The sequence below is a fragment of the Caretta caretta genome, chromosome 1 (assembly GCF_965140235.1).
Source record: "Caretta caretta isolate rCarCar2 chromosome 1, rCarCar1.hap1, whole genome shotgun sequence".
Taxonomy (NCBI): Eukaryota; Metazoa; Chordata; order Testudines; family Cheloniidae; genus Caretta; species Caretta caretta.
The window spans coordinates 17385949-17408688 of record NC_134206.1 but is presented as its reverse complement, the minus strand read 5'-3'; the positions used below and the strand labels follow the sequence as shown (position 1 = coordinate 17408688).

At 44.8% G+C, this 22740-nt stretch overlaps 1 protein-coding gene across 6 annotated transcripts in view; it reads left to right on the top strand.

Annotated features, from left to right (window-relative positions):
• Positions 1-243: 243 nt before the first annotated feature.
• Positions 244-22740, top strand: part of NARS2 (asparaginyl-tRNA synthetase 2, mitochondrial) — a 90983-nt gene continuing 68486 nt past the window's right edge. For 3 of the 6 annotated variants that reach the window (XR_012667523.1, XR_012667522.1, XM_048840711.2), the window contains exons 1-5: positions 246-594; positions 2271-2380; positions 3370-3490; positions 4200-4340; positions 10892-10972. Coding sequence is in view for 4 of the 6 variants with exons in the window: in XM_048840711.2 (XP_048696668.2) it covers positions 457-594; positions 2271-2380; positions 3370-3490; positions 4200-4340; positions 10892-10972 (591 nt within the window). In the remaining 2 variants the exon portion in view is untranslated. Of the gene's footprint in view, positions 595-2270; positions 2381-3369; positions 3491-4199; positions 4341-10891; positions 10973-22740 lie in introns of all 6 variants that reach the window. The other 3 variants (XM_075126304.1, XM_075126298.1, XM_075126311.1) reach the window with 3 other exon arrangements.

Sequence of the window (22740 nt, the reverse complement as noted above, 5' to 3'; positions counted from 1 at the left end):
CGCCTGCTTGCTTTGGCCTCACGTGGGTAGAGCGGGCCGGGGCCCCGGGCGCTTTCCTCCCCCGCCCCCTCCTCCGGGCAGAGCGGCTGCGGCGGCCTGGGCGGGCCCTGGCCTCCTGGAGCCGCGGGGCAGGGCCCACCGCGAGACAGGACGAGTAGGGGCAGCTGGGCCTCGGAGCCCTGTGGAGATAGGGGGCGGCGGGGCGGGGCGCAGCTGGCCCTGGGGGTAGGGCGGGGGCACCTGAGAACAGGGCAGCGGAGGCTGCGTGGAGTCTCTTTCCGTTGCCCGGAGGGGCGGCTGTAGGGGGCTGGCGGGCGCGGTAGGGTGCGTGGGGAGACAGACGTGGGAGTGGCGTCGGGAGGCAGGAGGGGCGCGCCACACGCGGGCGAGGGAGCAGAGTCTGAGGCGGGTCTCGGCTGGGAGCCGCGGCGGGGCAGGTGCGGAAGGCCTTTAGCAATGTTTGGGGCCCGGTGTCTGCTCCTGGCTCTTCGCCCTTGTTCCTCTGCTCCTTGTCCCAAGCCCGCGCAGGCTGCGAAGCGGAGGGTCCGCGAGGCACTAGGGGCCCAGGAGGTGAATCGTGATATTAAAGTCCAGGTCGGTGGGGGTTTTATGTTGTTAATTCACGTAGTCATTTCTGTGAAGTTCTTCTTACTCCTGTAGCTCTGCCGTTTCTGAAGATCATCTTCTTGCAGAGGCTTCTCCAGAGTAGCTGGTTGGGCTCTGCGGCTGCCTGCGTGCCTTTGAACTGAAGATGTAAATTCCAGCTGGAGGAGACATACCCATGCTGGTTCTGGTCTCGCTAGTGCACTAAAAACAGTAGTGGGGCAATGGCAGGAGGGGCTTTGAGTGATGCCCCAATAAGCCTGTAACACATACTCACATTCTCCCTTTGCCCTATAGGGAACAGGAGTGCCCTATACTTAGCCTGCTCCACAAATTGAACACCGCATCTGCTACATTTTACAAGACCTTGAACTGTAGAATACCATTAAATGCTCTACTTTTGCTTCCCCTTAATAAAACTTCCGTGCCACACTCATCTCCACTGCACTGCTAATGATCTTTGGGCTCTTCTAATGACACAGCCTATATAACACAGTGATGAAATGAGATATATCTCCCAAAGTTCATATGCATTTTTTTCCTTTGATCACACATACAGGCCTCAGAAAGAGGAGCTCATGTACACCCCCAGAGGGCCACAGTCACCCAGATCACCTTGTATCACAATTAGAGCTCTTCTAAGCTGCTGTATCTTATTCCTTCACCACTCAGTACAGCCACACCTCACACAGTGAATGCAGCTGGAGTGCATGAAGATAATTCTTAAGGACTATTGCTAGCTCCAGGGGAACAGAATCAAGGTTTCATGGGCATTTATCTTAATTCTGTGATTTCCTTGTTTTCACAAATGTGAGTTTTGCTGAACTGGACATTCTGGAAGGGTGCATGTTATCACCAGGCAACTTTAACTCTGTGCTAACAAAGGTTTTGTCAATGTTTTAATTTTAAATTTAAGTCCAGCTAGAAAACTTTGTTTTAATTTGAGAACCACCCAAAACAGTGAAACATTTCTATGGATTCTGCATATGTAGAGTGCGTAGCACAATGGGTTCTAGTCCATGATGAGGTGCTATGATAATATAAATAATAGTAATATTAATTGGTTTTGATTTTTTTCCCTTAAACAAAGCCTACGTTCTGGACCTAATCTCCTTGATATTGGCCTCTTTATTAAGGCAGTACGTGTTCACAGTAGGTATGGACAAATAGCCAATTAGGAAACAGATTTCAGTTTCAGGCTTCCCGCAGATGGTTGTACATAGCAGTGAAGAATAACAATACATGAGAATTACCATGACACTGCCCTTTGAAGGAATGGTGTTCTGATTGTCTCTGTTGTTGCAATAAGGAGTGTTTACAAGGGACATAATGATATAGCATTTATGGAATGCTTTTCATCTTCAAAGTCTGTCACTGACTTTAATCTTCCCAGCTCCATGGTGACTCAGGTGAATCCCTATTGTGCTGAGGCGAAATGTTGAGGTGTCTCTCCCTCAGGATCTACTCCTACTTGCTTTGAAATCTATAGTAAAACTACCACGGATTTCATTGGAATCGGGATTGGGCCCGAAGGGAATCTTTCCATTGACTCCAGTGGGAGTTGGATCAGGCTTGAAATGACTTGCTCAGTGTCAGTTGGGTCCTGCTTATAACTAGATTGAGTTCAAACAAGGCAACCACCAACTTTTGTTTTCTTCCTCCTCCAGGGCTGGGTTCGTTCTGTCCGGTCCCAGAAAGAGGTTTTGTTCCTACACATAAATGATGGCAGTTCTTTGGAAAGCCTCCAGGTTGTAGCTGACCCAACCTTGGAACATAGGTTTGCAGATTTTACGTATTTAAAGAAATTTCTGTGCAGATTCTTGGTTGAAAAGGGTTGATGATGTGGTTGTAAGGCTCAGCTCCACCCTATCTTAGACTAAGGGCATTGATTCCCAGGCCTGGTGTCTGACCTGCTGTGGCAGCAGGGATGTGAGTGCTGCAGGGGCAGTGCGTTCAGCAGTTGCTGAGGGTGTTGCACTTGGTGGGTTCAATAGCTATCAGTTAAGGAGCTGGGTTAACGGGTTCTGAAGGGAGTAGGGGGCACTTGTAAATTGAAATTTTGTCTCCACTGAAATCAGTGGCAAAATTCCTATTGATTCATTGGGGCCAGGTTTCATAGTGTTTTTTCCATGGTGTGGCTTCCCATGCCGCTTATTCTTCCTGTGTAGGTCAGGCTGTACCTTACCAGAAGCTAGGGTTGCCATGTTAGCCTTTCCTCAACCGGATCTCTTCTGTAAGCTCCTTAGTCTTTTCCTGCCTTTTGCGCCAGTAAGCTGAGGCACCACTTTTGCAGGCTCAGCGCAAGAGAGAGCACAAAGGGGCTGGCAAACCTTGAGGCCTGTCCTTATGAACAGACATTGGGGCTCATCTTGGATCAGTCATGGAGAGCTTGCTTCTAATGAAAATAAACATTTAGACGTCATTAATTTTCAGCTACAGAAGAAGATTCTGTGCAGTTTATTTCTTGTATGATGGACAGCTTGGTGATTTATACATCAAATAATTTAAAATATCCAGACTTTTGGAATCAGGGGTTCAGATACACACATGCTGAGCTCAGATTCTTTCCATGGGGGATATATTGCATGCCATGTGAATAAAATATAGCAATCAAATTGTAACAAGCTGCCTATTTGTGATAATAGATACGGTAAGCGTAGGACTTGATCTAAATTAACCCAAATAAGTCAGCATGGGTTCCTTGAATTCAGTGGGCTTTATGTCAGGCCCATAGTGATACATTGTTGTTGTTGATGTTTTTTCCAGAGATCTGACTTTTGGAAGCGCGGTGGAAGTGCAAGGGAAACTGGTAAAAAGTCTTCATAGGATGCAAAATGTGGAATTGAAAGCTGAAAATATTCGTGTAGTAGGACCCTGTGATACTCTGGTATGTTATTGCACTTAACAGTCAAGCTCACAGGATGCCTTTTGGAAAATGACTAATTTCAAAATATTCCCATTTCTGACAGAGCACATTTCAAACTGTATTTTCTGCTATTTTTTCTAAAGTCATCTCTGTTTTTAAGGTGTTTTCTACTCTCCCATTGATGTGGACAAGGGCCTTTTCATTAAGGGAGAAACTGACTAATAGACTGGGCATGGGGAGGAAACTGTGAAACTAACTGGATACTAAGGACTGGATTTGCTAAAGAATTGCGGGCCAGATTTCCCAACTGCTCAGCACCCACAATTGGAACCAGATATCCAAAAGTGCTCTGCTGCCACTGTGAAACATATGGCAAGATGTCAGAAAGTGATTGGCACCCACCTTGCTGGGCTCTTTTGAAAATCTAGCCACTTACTTTGGCACTCAGTCCTGTTGAAATTCTAATTCTGTATAGGTGCTTATACGGACACCATCACGGTGGTGTCTGAGCATTTTCCAAAAGTGATCAGCATCTGTCCCTTGTGGTTCATTCTCTTTCTGCCTGTCTTTGTAAAATCCACAAAGTAAACTGGAAAAAAAATAACAAGTATTATTTTGCCTCGATTATTATTATTGAACTTTAATAGTCAGTGACAATATTTCATGGATATCTGTAAAATTATTCTAACTGCAGGTTCTCAGGGTTGGTTTTTTCCTGTCCTTTCTTTAGATGTTCCCTTTTAAACCAAGAGAGAGGCAACCTCTGGAATACAGCCGGCAGTTCCCTCACTTACGATGCAGGACGAACACACTGAGCTCCCTGCTGAGGGTACGCAGTGAAGCTACTGCAGCGATTCACTTATTTTTCAAGGTGCTCTGCTTCTTCACTTGATCTTGTTACTTGTGTTTTCACATATACAAATGATGGTGCCACATAACACTCCCACCTTCCCATTGCAGTTATGTAATGGGTGACAGTGGGAGACATGGAATCGGGTCTCTGAAGTTCGGTTCCTAGTTCTGACACTGACTTAGGACCGGCCTGCACTGGGAACTTATATCAGTATAGCTGCGTCTCTCAGTGGTGTGAAAAATCCCCACCCCTGCGTGACGTACTTACGCTCACCTAACTGCTACGCCTCCCAGCTGCAGAGTAGACATACCTTTACTATTCCAGATTCTATGTTTTGTGGGCAGAGGCCGGAAGTGTTACCACTATTCTCCCTCTTTCTCCCCCACATACTTTGACCCCTGAGGTCATGAAAATCATTTCAGGTCGAATGAAATGTTTTAATTTTGAGCACTTTCTAGGTTTTTTGAATAATATACATTTTTATTTTAAATCTCCAGGCCCTGTTATCACCCACCATGACAGCAGGTGGCGCCACACACCCAAATGAGCTACCTGAGTGCTTTATCTAAGCCACTCAAGGACAAACAGGAGACAACTGCCAATTTCCCAGCTCCCCAGCCTTGCACCCTTGCTGGTGTATAAACCCAGAATTATACCACCTTGCACTGTACAGGGATCTGTGTAACGCAAACTCATTAGTATAGTTTGCTTTCCCCTCAATGTGGGAAAGATATGCACAACAAGCTAGTGTTAACCAAACCTGAGATTTTCCCAGACATTTTACTTAAAGACACGCTGGTTAAGATAAAACATAAAATAAGTTTATTAACTACAGAAAGATTTTAAGTGATAGTAAACAGATCAAAGCAGATTACCTAGCAAATAAACAAAAACGCAAACTGAGCCTAATATACTAGATAGATAGGATTTGAATTAGCAATTTCTCTCCCTGCCTGATGATACAAGCAGTCCACCAAGTTTTTATACACAGGCTAGAAATCCCTTTAGCCTAGGACCAGCACTTCCCCCAGTTCAGTCTTTGTTCCTCAGGTGTTCTCTTGCGTGGGGAGTGAGGCCCTGAGATGTCACTCCCCACCTTATATAATTTTTCCATATGGTTGGAACCCTTTGTTCTCAGCTAAGTTCCCAGCCCAGTCTGTGGAAAAATACAGGTACCAATATGGAGTTCAGTGTCATGTGGTCTGGTTGCATGCCTTGCTGAGTCATAGCAGCCATTACTTATAAGATAGCTGAAAAGTTCACAGGAAGGCTCACCAGGCCGGGGGATAAACTGCTCCTAAGGGCTGTTGTTTCCCCTCATGGCCCATTACGTTGAAGAGGCCCTTCACAACCAGCTGTGTAGACTGGAAACATCTTGCCTAGTGGGTGTCACCAAGGTATAAGCACATTTGAGATACAGATACCTAGTCAATATTCACAACTTCAGATACAAAAATGATAATGCATACAAATATGATAAACATATTCAGCAAATCATAACTTTTCCAATGACCCCTCACATGACATAATTATAGGTCATAAAATATCATAATCATACCACTATGATGATTATGGGGTGCAGTGTCATGGTAGACACATCCAATAACTGTATCAGGACAGATAGAAATTGACGTGCAGGAGAACTCAGGCCATTTAAAAACTAACTCCTAACAAATACCAGTCGTTTCCAGTTATTATTGCCTTGCATTGTATGTAGAAACTTTTGTCTCTATATCTATCCTGACTGTAGAAAACTGGAATAAGATTCAGGAAATAAATCGGTAGGTCCATGCAAAGAGCAGCTAATACAGAGTAAAGAGCAGTCATTTCAGTCTCTTGAGATACTGCTTCCTTTTACAGCTCTACCATGGGACTTGTTTATGTTCCCTTTGAGCTGGGAGTCCTCCATGGAACAGCAGCATTCAAAGCTAATAGTCGGATTTCTACACACAGTGTACTAAGGAACCTATTTTCCCTGTGTAGTAATGGATTGTTCCACTTCAGCTGTCAGTGCAGTTTCAGTTGGATACACTGTTCTTCCAGTAGTGTAGCTAGGCAGGGAGCGGGGCAGCGGCCGCTCCTGCACCGAGCACAAGTGGTGCCTTTTTAATTACTTGGCGCCTTTTAAATTTTTACTCACCTGGCGGCGCTCCGAGTCTTCGGCGGCAGGTCAGGGGGAGCGTAGGTAAAAAAAAAGGCACCACCCCCTGGTACTCACCCGGCGGCGCTCCGGGTCTTCAGCAGCACTTTGGCGGCGGGTCCTTCACTCGCTCCGGTGTTCGGCAGCATTGCGGTGGCGGAGTGGGCAGTCCTTCAGAGCGAGTGAAGGACCCGACGCCGAAGTGCTGCTGAAGACCCGGAGCGCTGCCGGGTGAGTGCCACGGGGTGGCGCCTTTTTTAATCTCTGCTCCCACTGTTTTTTCCACCTGGCCACGTCACTGTGTTCTTCGCTTCCTAACCTGAATTTCTGTTGTAGTTGTGGATGCTCAGCACCTCTGAAAATGAAGCCCCTGTTCTCCTAGCTTGGATACCCAGAAACTGAGGCACCCAAATTTGGTGGTCGCTTCATTGGAAGCGTGGCCATTAGTGACGTGACCTAGCACGTACAAACAATGGCAATGTTGGGGTTAGAATTTGTCAGCTCCTGGCTCCCAATCCTAAACTCGGACCACAGCTCCTACTTTGTTAGTGGAGAAAAGGGTGGTGAGTCCTCTGGAGCCCTTGAGTTCTCCCTTAGCTCTCACTACCGCTGCCTGTAAAGCGCTGTCTTAAAATGAGCCTCCCTCTTGGATCCGTACAATATGTTTCCTTGGAGCCAATGAGAGGGATTCAGGAAGGGATTCTTCCCCCCCCCCCCCCCCCCATGCATTTGGTTTTGTTTTGTTTTGTTTATCTCCTTCCTCTCAAGCAGAGTTGGCCCAAGCTGGAGATGGGAGACTGGATGGGGAGGGCCAGGCTCTGAGGGGGCACCAGACTTTCTCTCTTTCAGGTGTTTGGCTGGCTGGTTCTTGCTCACATGCTCAGTGTCTAACTCATCACCATCTATGGGGTCAAGAAGGAATCTTCCCCAGCTCAGATTGGCAATGATCGGAGGGGCAGGGTTCACCTTCCTTTCCAAGATGTGGGTCATTTGCCACGATTGTCTGGATATATCTCACTTAATCATTTCCCTCCCATTGCAGGTGCCTCAGGCACTTGTGGACCTGGATCCCTCCTGTTGTCTGTCTGCAGCACATTATGGTCTAGTCTCCTGTGGGCTGTAATACTTTGGTCTCATTTCAGTTGTTGGGTTAATGGGCAAGTGGCCTGTGGTCTACGTGAGATCTGGTTATCCCTTCTGGCTTTAAAGTCTATGGCTTGAGTGAGTTAAAACTACATGCCAAGCACTCTTCCTCCAAAACTAGACCTGTGGATTATTAGGCAGTTTACTGTCATAAAAGGATGAATCAGACCTGCTGTAATTTGAAGGTATAGTTCCAGAGAGCCTTGGTATTTCAAATCTGATACTTAGATCACTAAGCCAAGCATAGCCTTCTCAAGAGAGTACTGTGCAATATCGTATGGATTTTAGGATTGCTTTAACATCAAAATATTGTGCCTGTTAAAGCTACTGTTAATTTCTGTACTGTAACAGCTGCTTATAGGTAAGACTACGTTTTTCTCACAGATATTTTTAGTGAAAGGCAGGGACAGGTCACAGGCAATAAATAAAAATTCATGGAAGCCTGTGACCTGTCCCTGACTTTCACTAAAAATATCCCTGACAAAATGGGGAGGTGGATTCAGCACCCACTCTTGCTGGGGCTCTCAGGTCCCCTGTTGCTGTGGGGAGTGGGAGTTCTGGGGTTCCCCTGCCCATGGGGGCTGGGCTACTACGTGGTCCCCATGGCTCCCCGGGGCAGCTGGTAGCTCAGGGTGGTCCCCTGCTGCAGCTGGGAGCTGTAGGGTCCTGCAGCCACCCGCCGCGTCTGGGCAGCTGCAGGGGGTCCCCACTAGGGTGGGGTCTGGGAACTGCAGGGTGGGGCGGCTGGCTGGGAGCTCCAGCCCCAGGCAGAAAGTGTCACGGAGGTCAAAGGAATTTACGGATTCTGTGATTTCCATCACCTCAGTGACACATTTGTGGCCTTACTTATAGGACAGACTTGGTTAAGAAAAAGCCCAGGGAGGTGAGCTTATATCTTTGATTGGACCGACTTCTTTTGTGGGACGGGTACAAGCTTTTGAGCTATACAGAGCTCTTCTTCCACCAGCAAAAGTTGGTCCAATAAAATATTATCTCACTTACTTTGTCCCTCATATCCTGGGACCAACAGCGCTACATCATCACTTCATTAAGGAAAGTCAGTACTGGTGTTTGCCCACTTGATGGCAATACCCACAATAGTTTGACTTCGGATGGTTGCAGAAGACGTGGATGGATGTTGAAGAACATCTTATCCTGAAGGAGGTTTTAAAGAGCAATAGGAAAATGCTGTTAGAATTACCAGTAAGCATGAAATTCTGGTAAGATGTTTATATCTTACTGTTGCTAAAGCAAATACCTCGCCTGTAGTTATTTTCAATATTGTGATATTTTTCATGTGGAGTTCTTCTGCTTAACGTGATATATATTTTGAAGCTAGATGCTTAATGATACTTGAATGGATTTTTAAAGGAACAATGAACGTAAGGTTAAATTTGGCCACAAACTTAGACATTTGTAAAAATAAGCTTTTGCAAAGGCTCAGACCAATAAGAACATGTCTAATTTATTTTATTTCTTTGTGATCCAGTGGAAATGACCTTTTTTAAAAAAGAATCCAAATCTTCCCATGCCGTACTTGCAGTCCAAACATTACAGCATTGTGCACAAGAACTGGAAAATGAAACTAACTAGTCTGTTTTCATTGTGCAAAACTGAAAATGAAAAAGAGCATAAAGCTAAAATGTAAACAGTAGATCTTTAACTAATCATGTAGTAGGCCAAGCTTCTTTTCATTTTTTAAAAATGCTCTTATCCCAAGGACTTTTTCACCTGACAGTGCCTGATTAACGCTATAATTTTTGCTTTGGATGTCTAAGGCTAGCAACCCACCTTTAACTTTACCCTTGGGTAGTTCAGTACCTGTGAGATGTGAATACTCCTCCTAGCCTTAAGGACCCTATGCTCCTAGACACAGGGGGTATATCTACACTGCAATTAGACCCCCACAGCTGGCATTTGCAAGCTGACTTGGGTTCATGGGGCTCGGGCTGTGGGGCTGTTTGATTGTGGTGTAAATGTCCAGGCTCAGGCTGCGAAGTGGGAGGTTCCCAGAGCTTGGACTGCTCCCCGAGCTGGAATGTTTACATCTTAATTAAACAGCTCTGCAGCCTGAGTCCCACAAGCCCAAATCAGCTGGCATGGGCCGGCCACAGGTGTCTAATTGCAGTTTAGACCTACCCAGTGAAGCGTATGCAGCATGAATATCTCCTCTGAGCTCTGAATTCCACTGCTGCTGTGGGTTCATGGCAGAGCCACTGATGTTACCATAATATTTTTTGCAGTTTGATAATGGAAACTGTGCTAAGTCTCTGGGGGGCGGGGGGAGACACTGTGGTTCTGGGCACCCTTATGATGAACCCTGCTTCTCAGGCATTTCCTAAACCAGGGAGGAAGTCTGCTAAGGTGAAATGCACTCTGCTGCCAGCTTAATGGTGGTAGCTGCCATAAATTACACTGGCCTTTAGAAACTCTACTCCCTACCTGTTACTTTAAATGTCTTCTTGTAAAATGTATTGTACACCAGCCCTGAACTTTTCGAATTCACGTGCCCCTGCCTTCCCCCAATTCTTTGGTTCAGATAGCCCCAATTTGCTGACATTTAGGGCAGGCTGCAAATCCCATTTATTTTCCCAGGCTGTGTGTGGGAGGAAGGATGTGCTGAAGGATGGGATTTATGGCTGGAGGGGTGGGTATTCTGCTCCCTGTTTCAGGGAGGTTGCTGTGTGTGTTTTTGTTTATATTTTGAAAGGCCCCTAGAGCCCTGCATAGGTGCACTCATAGGGGTTTGCATATGTAAATAATGTGGAGCTGACATTATTTTTATTATTGTTGTGTCAAGAGACCCAAGCACAGTTGGGCTGCATTGTGCTAGGAGCTGCACAGGAAGAGTGGTCCCTTCTGCCTACAGTCTAAATGTGCTCTTTCCATAGTCTCATTTGCCTGAGTGGCCTTTATTTTTCTCTCAGGCTTTCAGATGTAAATACGTGTTTCCTACAGAGATTTTGGCACTGTGGACTAGTAAGTAATGGAGCTCTCTATTCATATGGTAGAATTGTTGTGATTATAGACCCCTCTGCAGGGTTTGTTCTATAGTGTGAACACTGAAGTATCAGGCACTAAATTTGCATGCTCCAGAAATCCAGCTAGTGTTTAGCACATGCCATGGTATCTCTCACATAACGTAGAAGCGATTCTAAAATGTTACACATGTTGTCTTTGGTCCTGGGCTGGTAGATGCATCCTCACTTGTGCATTTTGAAATCTTCCTTGGATTTGACACATAATATCCTTGGACTGGCAACTTTCTATCTGCTTTCTGTTTCAGGATAATGGCTATGTGCACGTTCATACCCCTATAATTACGTCAAATGACTGTGAAGGTGCGGGGGAGCTCTTTCATGTCAGGGTAAGTTGTACTTACAAAACAACTTTGTAATTACTGGGTGTTAAAGGGACACAGTCAGTTTCGTATACTATATTTTTTATGTACTTCTCTGAGATTTAGTTTTGTCACCTACAGCTGTTCCTTGTGATACTTATAAAGTGATGATTCTAACCGGAATAGATTAAACAGCTGTTTTAATCCATTTCACTTTTATTCTGTACTTTCCCCAGCACCATATGTATTGATCAATTTCTCTATCCTGAGTTGTGTGGAAAAATTTAGAGAGAAATGGGGAGAGGGGGTCAAACATCTTCATAACCAGGAAAATGTGGCTGTAAAATTAAAAAAGTGGGAGGAGGGCCCTGGGTCAGGCACAGCTGAACTCCTGTGAAACTAAGTAGACTTCATGTTAATCGGCTCCTGCTGGAAACCGCAAAATGACTCCTGTTTTTTCCCCCACCAGCTTCTTATTTCTTGCTGCCTCTCTCACTTCCTTTTGTCCCTTCCTAAAAGCTGCCCCTGCTGTAATTATTGGCCCTTTTCTTCAGTGTTGCATAATGAAGTTCAGTGCTTTAAATTGTCATCCTGTTGACTTCAGCACTTGTAGAAATCATTCTTATCCCCCATCAAAAACTCCTGTGTGCATTTCAGAGCAACCCTAACTAAATTGCAGTATTCCCCAAATTTGCAGTAACACCCCCAACCCCCACGCACACAAAATTGTGTGCACTCCCATAAGCCCCTTTGCCTTTCACAAAGAAAAATCTATTCTTTGGCCACAGAATGATTGCGTCTACTTATGTTTATTGGCCACAGCTTTGCTGGTGAATCATCTCTAAGCAAAAAATTGTTGAGGTAGCGTGCAGTTACAGCTGCAGTGTCATTTCTACAGCTCCTTGCATCTTGCATTAATCTGCTGGTCAGAAACCTCCAGTATTGGTTCTTCAGGATTGAAAAACCTGCCCTGCCCTGCCCCACTGGCAGCACCCTCACAGACCAGTCCACAGCAACATGTGTGCCCCAGCTTTCTACTTACTCTTGATAGTACAGCCCAGCTAAACTGCTCCTGGCTAATTGAAATACCTTAGTGCTACCACAGTGTGCTCCTGGCTGTTGTTTGCAAATTAAGATGTGGAAACAAGTGACGCTTGACAGTAAACACATTATATAGTTTTCAGTCCTACAGCATATCTCTGTTTAGTCTTCTGCATGAACTATATCTATCTGTTAAAGTGTTCTGCTCACTGCAAGTGCACCTCCTTGTGGTTGGGTCTGGGAATTATCTCTTGACCTGTCTGGTGCTCCTTTCCATCACTTGCTTGCACCGTGTCCCCCCCCCCCCCCCCTCCGGGACTTGGGGTGCTTCCTTTTCATGACTCGGCCCTCCAGCCAGGTCACTATATAGTCATCCCCTGCTAGGGTAACAAAATCCCACTGGACTAGCTGTCCGGACTCTGCCTCAGATGGTCTTTGGTTCCAAGTTTCCAGGTCCTGTGCCACTTTCCTGGTGGCTGGTAGGGGAACCCAGGTCCTCCATGTACACTGGGTTCCAGCCCAGGGACCCTGTAACCAGCAGCCATGGTCTGCACAGTGCCATTCCTTCCTGCTCTTTCTTTAGGCTTCTTCCGACTCAATGTTCTCTGGTGTTCTTCCCCACAACTTCTCTGGCTTGACCCTTTATTCAGAAGCTAGGATTCCAGGGGCTATTCTCCCCACCTGGGTTTCCAACTCATCACCTTACTGCTCCCAGAGAATGATTGCACATGCCCTCACTGCAGCCCTCTTCTGCACTCAACTTCCTGGCTTTATGCTGACCAGCCTACTCCTGAGTTTCATGATCAGTTAAGCCAGGCTCTCTCTCCAGATGCACCCAGATAACATAATTGGCCTCTCAGTCCCACATTAGCCCCTTCAGGACCTGTCTGGGGAGCACACCCCATCACACCACCCCAAAACTTCACAGAACCTAAATTAGGTAGGACTGCAGTGTGAATGTCTTAAGTCACAAAAGCCCTTGTGCAAATGTTGATTGGGGTGGGGATGGGTAGCTGTGATCTAGCAGATGGGGCCTGGGAAACTCATGAAAACTGGATTTTAGTTGACTGAGGCCATGGGCACGTCATTTACATTTGTACCTTGGTTCCCCATCTGTAAAGCACTGTGGGATTTGTGGTTGAAAGGTGCTGTGTGAGTGCCAAGTATTAGCCTATTAAATAGTGTATATGGACGCACAGTGCTACAAATGTGGGGCTCTGAAGCCCTGATCACCACTGGAGAGGGGGAAGCTTCCCCTCATTCTCTGCTTTCTGCACTGGCTCCCCATTGAGCAGAGGATCCCAGCTCCTCTTTGGTCAGCTGCTTCATTGCTCAGTGAGTTTAAAGTGAAACACAGAATCCAACCTTTCACCCAGGCTTTCCCACCGCTCTACCTCAAATGCAGACTCCCACTCGTCTGTGTTCAGTAATAACTTGGTGAACAAACCATCTGCCTGCCGCTTGCTGTGGGAGGGAGCAAGATTTTTAGGGTGTGTCTACGCTACAGACCTTACAGCAACAGAGCTGTACTGCTGCAGCGGCATGGCTGTAAGGTCTCTTGTGTAGCTGCCCTGTGCCGGCAGGAGAGAGCTCTGCTACGGGCATAATTGAGCCACCCTCTATGAGCAGCAGTAGCTGTGTCAGCGGGGGAGCATCTCCCACTGACATAGCGCTGTCCGCAGTGGTGCTTTTGTTGGCGACGTTTTTGTCGGTCGGGGGCGTGGGTTTTTTTTTCCCACACTCCTGACCGACAAAAATTTTGCTGACCAAAGTGCTGGTGTAGACAAAGTCTCAGTCGTGGCTGCTGCTCAGATACCATGATGATGGGCTCCTGTATAAGAGCATAGAGAGATGAACCATTTGCAGAATATAATCTTTCAGTAAAAGAAAGTTCATAGTCTTTGATTTATGTTCCACATGTGACTGGGATATAAACCAATGTAAACTTGCTTCCTGACCCTTCCATCATCTCTAGTGCATCTGCTGTTGCTCATAGTCTTCAAGCAGTAGGCAAGTAAAACAGACTAGATTCTGCTCAGTTTCTCTGCTGTTGCTTAGATCCCTTGAGCAACACTTAAACTGGCAAAAATCCTATCGCTTTAGCTCTCCTGTTCATGGGAAAAGGTAGGAGGCACTGGAGCTGTGACCCCTGGACTCTACTGGAGGGTCCTTTTACCTCCCAATTCACCATCTTTCATATCTATCTTCCTCTAACTGGGAGGTTTAATCCTCTGACTAATGATGTCTGGTAGCTGACTAGGGTTGTGCATTCTTTCAGAGATGGTAGGGAGAATAGATACATTTGTAGGGGAGATTTTTAGAGAAAGGGAACAATAACTCCCTGCTTTAGAAAGAAGATCTGAGGAATTTGAAGGCATGTAGTCTTCGGGTTTTTAGACCTTCTTAATCCTGTTGGATTTGTTTACATGTTTAGTCTGGAAAAGAGAAGACTGAGAGTGGACGTAACAGTTTTCAAGTACATAAAAGGTTGTGACAAGGAGGAGGGAGAAAATGGTTGTCCTTAACCTCTGAGGATAGGACAAGAAGCAATGGGCTTAAATTGCAGCATGGGCGGTTTAGGTTGGACATTAGGAAAAATTTCTTAACTGTCAGGGTAGTTAAGCACTGGAATAAATTGCTTAGGGAGATTTAGCTAATTGTGACCCACATAAACGATCCAAGTACCGGTCATTTCAAGAACTTGGCCAGAGATTACATGCTGTCAGTGTGTATTGTCCTGTCAGGAAGTAGCCACCATATAACCGCTTCCCCATTCTCCTAGCAATATGAGCATGTCCTTAATTAACATGGGATGGGATGAAACCTATAATAAATATGCCTCTGTAACTCTAGATCTAGACATTAACTCCTTACCTTTCCTTCAGTACATCCAAAACAAACCCTATTGACCCCAGAGGGGAACATAGTCACAATTTTCCCCAATAGATTAACCTCAGCAAAAGTAGCGTAGTGTGGATGCAGTGAGTGTCTGCCAAATGTTTCCCTTCCAGCCAGTAGCGGAGCTGTAACACAGTCTGGTTGGGAACTGATTCCAGAGGTGAAGCTCTTTGATTATCGTAGACTCGTAGGACTGGAAGGGACCACAAGAGGTCATCTAGTCCAGTCCCCTGCACTCATGGCAAGACTAAGTATTGTCTAGACCATTGTCTCACCTGCTCTTAAAAATCTCCAATGACGGGGATTCCACAGCATCCCTAGGCAATATATTCTAGTGGTTAACCACCCTGACAGTTAGGAAGTTTTTCCTAATGTCCAACCTAAACCACTCTTGCTGCAATTTAAGCCCATTGCTTCTTGTCCTATCCTCAGAGGTTAAGGAGAACAATTTTTCTCCTTCCTCCTCGTAACAACCCTTTATGGTTGCCTCATGCTGGGATGTCGGAGGGTTTTCAGCAAAAGTTGGAGTGAATTGGAGCTCATGCCAAGCTCATATTCGTCTGTACCATTCCTGACGACCAAAATTTCTGCTTGATCCACAAGCTGGTAGTCTGTGCCTAACCCCTCTATACCTATACATCTAATTGGTACCTTAGAGAGATTACCTCAGCCAAGTCAGTGAACAAACGGGATACTGTTATGCAGTAAGATTCAACTGTTATGCAGTAAGATTCAACTCTCAGTCAGTTAGGCCTTGCCTCACATGCTCTGTTTGTTTTTTTTAAATAGCCCTGACTCTCTCAGCTTCCACTATAGGGATGTGTCTTCACTGCAGAGGTAACCTGGGTGACTGGCATCTGGGCCTGAGTCTCTGGGCTAGCCTAGCCCAGGTCTGAGCATTCCCACAGCAAAGCCCTACCCCTGTTACTGTGTCCACACCATTTCTGCACTCGCTCATCTGTGCCTAGGGGCATGTCTCATAGTTCTCTGTGTTGAAACAGCCTAGGATTCTTTTCCAGTCAATTGCAGAAGAACTTATCTGTCCTTTGGCGAGGAATTGCAGGATGGCATTGGAGGACTCATCACTCCAGTGATTTGGACTGCAGCCTCCCTGCAAAGTTGCAAACTTCCCATCTTAATTAAAGTGGATCTGGGATGCTGACCCACAAACCTAGCTGGATAAATGAGCCCAGACTTAAAGCACCTCCAAAGCCGGGTGAGAGGGTTTTCTTTGTGGATAGGAGTGGGGTTTGAGCTAGAGCCATGGTTAGCTGTGCAGTGAAGACATACCCTGAAAGGGTGATAGATGAGCAATTTAGGTAGGGATTAAAATTCTGCCTCTTGTCAAGATTTAATAGCATCTCATTTCTGGACTGGAGGAATGACTCCTGTGGTCCCTTCGGTTCTTTTTCTCTGTCCTCTTCTTCCATTAGAATTGTAAGGAGTCCATTGTAAAATCAAGTGTTTTATTGTTCCTAAAGCAAATAGCCTCTAGTCAGAGTAATATATCCAAAGGTCTCAGGGTAAATAAAAATTGATTTTCTTTTAATTTAAATCAGATTTTTTAATTAAAATTAAATACAGGTTTATTTTTTAAAAATATTTGAAATTGACAACATATGTTATGGCCTAAGTTTATAATAATCTGTTAAAATTATTTAAATTAAATTCCAAAATTCATGTTTGCTGCCAAATTTTAATGCAGTTCAGACCACTGAACTGGTAAAAGGCACGGGCTAAGAACCTGGAGTCAAGTTTGTTGAGGCTTTGGATGAGCTTTTGGCAATAGTAGCCGCCTCTGCGGGTGCAGAGAAAATGTCTACAGGTCTTCAATTCACTCCGTTCAATGGCCTGTTCATTCAAAATTAAGAAGCTGATTGGGAGTTGGAAAAGCAGAAAAGTTTGTTTTTCCTCTTCCAACTTATGAATCAAAATTAGGTGCGAGGATGAGATCTAAAAGTTCTAAAATCTTGAAGGACACAGTGACCAGAAACAATCTGTTCAGTTTGCTAACTACAGATAATATACTTCCTTTGTTTAATAAGTTATTTAGTTTTAAATGCAGAAGGTGTTTTGTTACAAAGTTTCTGATAAACTTTTTTCTTGTGTATCCATATTTGATACCTTTATTTATTTAACTAGTAAAAAATGCTGCTGTTGTGCGTTTTTAAATGAATTTGAATTTCCATCCATGGAGAACTTGACACAAATCGCAAGTAAATAAATTAATCTAGTAAATAAGAAATGCATTGCTCAGCATTTTTAATACTATAAATGTAAGTTAATTTACGTAATTGCTTAAGTAAATATGCATAAATATAGTGTGTCTTCATGGAAGTACAAATGCAAACCAAAATTAAAATTGATTATTGGAATTAATGTTTCTTGCTAGTTGACTTATGTCATGATTAAAATCAGTTATTTAAATCAGTCCATCCTGCCAGCAACCGCCCTCCCCCCGCAGACGTAACTGTGCCAATAGAAGAGTGCTTCTGTTGGCGTAGCTCGGGGGTTCTCAAACTGGGGGGTCAGGACCCCTCAGGGTGTCACGAGGTTATTACATGGGGAGTTGTGAGCTGTCAGCCTCCACCCCAAACCCCACAGCGTTTATAATGGCGTTAAATATATAAAAACGTGTTTTTAATTTGTAAGGGGGGAGATCCCACTCAGAGGCTTGCTATGTGAAAGGAGTCACCAGTACAGAAGTTTGAGAACCACTGGCGTAGCTCATGTCCGTTAGGGAGGTGTAGCTTTGCCCCTGGGATTCTGTCAGGGTATGCGACATCTCCAGTAGGGGGCTCTGCTGGCGTCGCTATGCCAGCTGAGGTTCTGTAGTGCAGACAAGCCCTAAAATGAAGATAACACCCAGCTCCTGTGGAGGGTGTGAGGGGCAGTGAATGTTCGCAAAGCTTTGGAGAGGTGAAGTGTTAAGTTACATTAATTCTACTCCGAAAATACCTGCTTGCTGAGGTGCTCAGAGGGTCCAATCTTACGCCTGTTGAAGAAAGTGGGATTCTTTCCATTGACCTCGGTGGAAGGTGGATTGGGCCTAGGGTGCTTCACGATAACTCCCAAAGCTTTACAGAAATACTCAGGGGATCAAAGAACTTCTTCAGAATGTGAACAAAGAACCAAACAGAAACGGGCGCAGTGCTGAAGAGAGGGTGGAGAGAAATAATCAGCATTTGGGTGAAGGGGAAGCAAACTGTTTGTAGAGGTTTAAGTGGATGTAGCCAGCATTTACACTGGGAAGGGCTTGAGGAAGCAGCGTTCAGCCTGAATTGTCAGTGGAATACAGGCTGATGGTTGCTAGCTGCATGCAATCATGTCTTGGAAGTTTTGTTCGTTTCTAAGATGGTTGTATGTATTTAAACCCTTTGAAACTATAGTTTGACCTCTGTAGTCTGCCCCCATACTCTTCTCCCTCCAATCTGCTGCTGTTTCTGCATCTTTCCCCTTCCCTCCCTTAATTGTGGTTAAATTTGTGGAGAAAGAGAAAGGAAAATGACATGAAATCATTATAAATAAACCAAATCACAGTCGCTGGAGGTGCAGAGATGCCTATATCCTGTTTGTGGAGAGGGAAGAGCACTCTGAGATTTCATCTCTGGCTTTCTGTCTCTCTCCTCCAGTTACTAGTCGGTATAAATCTCATATCCTACTGAAAAGGATTATATATAAGGCCCTACTTGAATTGCGGGATGATTATTAAAAAAAAAAAAATAGTGGCTGAGACAAGCCATGGAAAATCACAGAAAAGTAATAATGGATCTTATTTGCTGTAATAAGGTCCATAACCACTTTTCCACGATTTTTCTCTGTTGGCCACCCGGGGCTGAGAGTGGGAGCCCGGGGCCGACAGTGACTGGTCTCCCACTGTCAGCCCCACACACAGCAGGGTTCCTGCTGTCAAAATTGCGGTGAAAGCCTAATATTGTGGTATTCACATTTGCTACAATATCCCAAATTAAGTTGGGCCTTAGTTGGGCTTTTCTCTTTACTTATCCTTAGGGATCATAAAAGAGCAAGGGACATAATTGAATTGAAGTTTTTGTTCTGTTATGAAAATTGGGTAACTTATGGGTGATCTACAGCATTCACCTGTTTGAATTCTTATACTCAACCCATTGCCATGGTATAAGAGCGCCAGTTTGTGGGGGAGGTTTTTAAAAGAAAGCAGTGTTTTTTTATATTTTGTATCTGAGCGTAAAACACTTGGTTTGCGTGAAGAAAATATCACGGGCCTGATTTTGCTGGAACGGCAACCCTCTAGAATTGAGGTGCAGCTCCTCAATAATGTGAATTATCATAGGTCTGTTGATTTCAGTGGAGCAGTGCAGGTTTACACCCGCCGAGAATCTGGCTGTTTAAATATGGTGTAATGAAGCATGGTCTGTATGGAGGTAAACTATCCTCTGGTCTGAGAATGAAGGTAGCTGACCGTATATCTTAGAGGTGAACAGCAGAGCTTTAAAAAAACAAAAACAAAACAGGTTCCAAGCTAGTAAGAAAAATGGCAACTTGAAGAAGCTCAAAGGCTCTAGAACACTGAATGAGCTCAACGTAGCAACGCTCCATGAGGTTCTTCTATTTTACAAGCTGGGAACTGATGCAGGAAGTGACAGATCACGTGGCAGGTCCTTGGCAAAGCTGGGAATAGATGCAGGGGCCTAAATTTTGAGAGCTGGATATTGTAGGCATCTGAACCCACATCCTACACCCAGATAAGTGGTCTGACTTTTGTTTTCAGAAATGTTCTGCCTCCGGAGCGCCTTTTGAAGGCACTGGGAATCGTGGTTGCTCAGATCCTTTGAAAAGCAGGCCATTTATTTAGGTGCCCAGCTTTTAACACCCAGGTGTCCTGTCTTTCTCTACTTTGCACATTCTGGCAGACCATGCTGTCTCCCCTGAGTTCAAAATCTGTTCCTCTCGCCATAGGCATAACAAGCTGTGGGAGGGAGGGGGGAGGAGCGGGAACATGGTGTACTCAGGGGAGGAGGCGGGGAAGGGGCGGAGAAGTTGGTGCCTGTACCTCTTGCGCGTAGCTGTCAGGTTCTGAGCTCAGGTTCTGAGTTCAGGTATTTGTATTTCCTTTGTCAGTGCGGTCACTGCTAGGGTGAAACTTGCGAGCTGTTGGATGGTGCATAGTGACTGTACAAAGCAGTTTAGTTCAGGAAGTGTAGAACACCATGCCCAGCGACAGGAGAAATTTGAAGTCAAACAAATGTAACTAGCCTCGAGGGAATTCAGCCAGAGCACCCATATCTTGTGAAAAGTGCTCTCGAATCATTAATGACCACAAGCAGTTGAGCTTATGTGCCTCATCCTAAAGTTACCTTGGAGAAGGAATATTGTACTTTAGAATGAAATAAACTTCAGCAATAGGAGAGAAAACTGTCTGGATCTAGTGAGTAAACTCGAGGAAGGGGGTAGATGAAGAAGATCTTAACTAAGAATGTTTAATAAGAAACCTTGCATTTTTTACAAGGGTGGAGACACCCCTGCCAAGCCCCCTGCCCCCCAAAATTAGGGGTTACATGAACAAATGAAATACTGAGTTTGAAGCAGTTATAATTTCTCCATTTATTAGAAGTGGACATATGTAATCATGGCACAAAACCACTCATTAGAGCAATATCCAACAGCTTTTCTTTTCTTTTTAACTCTAGGCCCTCCCCCAATAAAAATGTTGTCTATGTCCAGCTAAATGTTCCAGGGTGTTTTTTTGTGTGCAAATTGTCCAATGACCTGGAAAGATACGCAAGAGCTGGAAGAAAAGGTCATTTGTGGCTCTGTGCCCCTATAACGTGTAATCTCCATATTGCTGGAGTTTTTTATTTTTTCAATGATAGAATAACAATGAAGAAGCGAGAGAATATTCCATTTTCTTTTTTTCTCATTACCATAACCCTTTTTCTAATAGAATCAAGTTCATTTCCCTGTGAAAGAAAAATAGCACTGATCAAAATTTTTTTAATAAACTTGAGCCAACCTGCCTTAGATGAAAAACACACCCATTCATCCCCTCCCCTACTTTCTTATCAGACTTAAAATTGAGCCTTTATGGCAGTGATGTGTGAAACTAAAGATATTCTATTGGCAGAAATTCTTAAAGATTTTATTTTCCATGATCTTTGTGGAGAAGAATGAAATAATGCTTAAGGTTCAGGACTAGATTGGACAGTCTGGGTTTGTTCTCCAGTATGGCTTTTCAAATGATTCAAACCTTTAATTTTGGATGCCTCAGTTTCTTAAAAACTTAGGAACTGATTTCCACTCCCCACCCCCTGAGGTTCTGAACATTTACAGCTCCGATTAGCTGTGTGTTCTCAGCTCCTCTGGAATTCAAACCCTAAATGTCCCAGTCTGAGCTCCTGAAATTAGGTTACTGCTGAAAATTCAGGCTTCCACCTCTTTGTGCCCGTTTCCCTATCTGTAAAACGGGTTGAGTAGAGGCACTCCCTCCCTGTGCTTTACATTGCATCTTGTTATACTCTTTTGTTGCTCTTCCTATTATAACCCTGCCCTTTGATTGCCTCACAATGTAAGTTATGCTCTCTTGCAATAACATACACTTCAATTACATGACCATTTGCATAGACTTCAAGCAAAATTCAGAGTTGCTAACCCACTTCTAGTCCTATAGGCCTGTATAACTGAAGTAAGAAGAGCTGCGTATTTTTAGCTTTCTCCAAGGACCCCACAGTGGCATATAAATGTGAATCCCCCACTTCTGTTACAAAGTAAATTTCTTCTATTGCTGTTTGCATTACAGTAATGCTTGGAGGCACCAACAACAATCAAGGCCCCACTGTGCTGTACACCTAGTAAGAGATTGTCTGTGCCCTGAAGAACTTAGTCTTACAAGACAAATGAAGTGCTTTTCTCCCCATTTCACTAATGAGAGACTGAGGCACAGAGAGATTGTGACTCATCCAAGGTCATGCCAGGCGTCTTTGGCAGAGCCAGGGAACTAGACCCAGTTCTCCTGAGTCCCAGTGCAGTGCATTATCCACAAGACCTTCCTCCCTAGCTCCTTTCTGCTGCATTCGATGGCTTTTTTCCCTTGTCAGTCTTTTTGCTTTCTGTTACCACATTAGTAAATTATTTCAGAGCCATATAATAACCTTAGGTATGCACCAAAGTTTAAGGGCCATATCCTGAACTTGATATGTATGCTACCATTGAAGTCAGTGGGAACCAGCCTTCAACCAAAATTTGGCCTACTCATGTGGTTATAATACACCGATCCTGTAAACACTTAAGCACATGCATAAATTGACTCATCTGACTAGTCCCGTTGACTTTGATGGGACTGTTCATGTGACTATTTAGACATGTGCAGGATCGAGAGGGAAATAGTTTTCTGTGTCCTTTTCTAATAGCTGAACACACTGCTGTCTTACAGAAAATTGTTTATAATGCAGTTAATTCTGTTGCTGGGGTCGGGGGTTGGGAATAGGAATTTGTATTTGTTATAAACCATGTTTCATGGCTTATATAAGCAGGCAGTCCAGTGTTCCCTCTAATTTTTCCCACCCATGTGGAGAATTAATTTTATATGTATCAATATGGAGGTGATGTGTGACACATCACCTCCGTATTGGGGCACATAACAAAATTCATGTGGCGGGGTAGGGCTGATGGGTTCAGAGTGTGGGAGAGGGTTCAGGGTGGGGGTAGAGGGTTGGGGTATGTGGGGGGTGAGGGCTCCGGCTGGGGATGCGGGCTCTGGGGTGGGGGATGAGGGGGTTGGGATGTGGGGGGGTGTGAGGCCAGGGATGAGGAGTTTGGGGTGCAGGCTGTCCCGGGGCTACAGCGGGGAGAGAGGCTCCCTGCCACGGCAGATCCGGCTG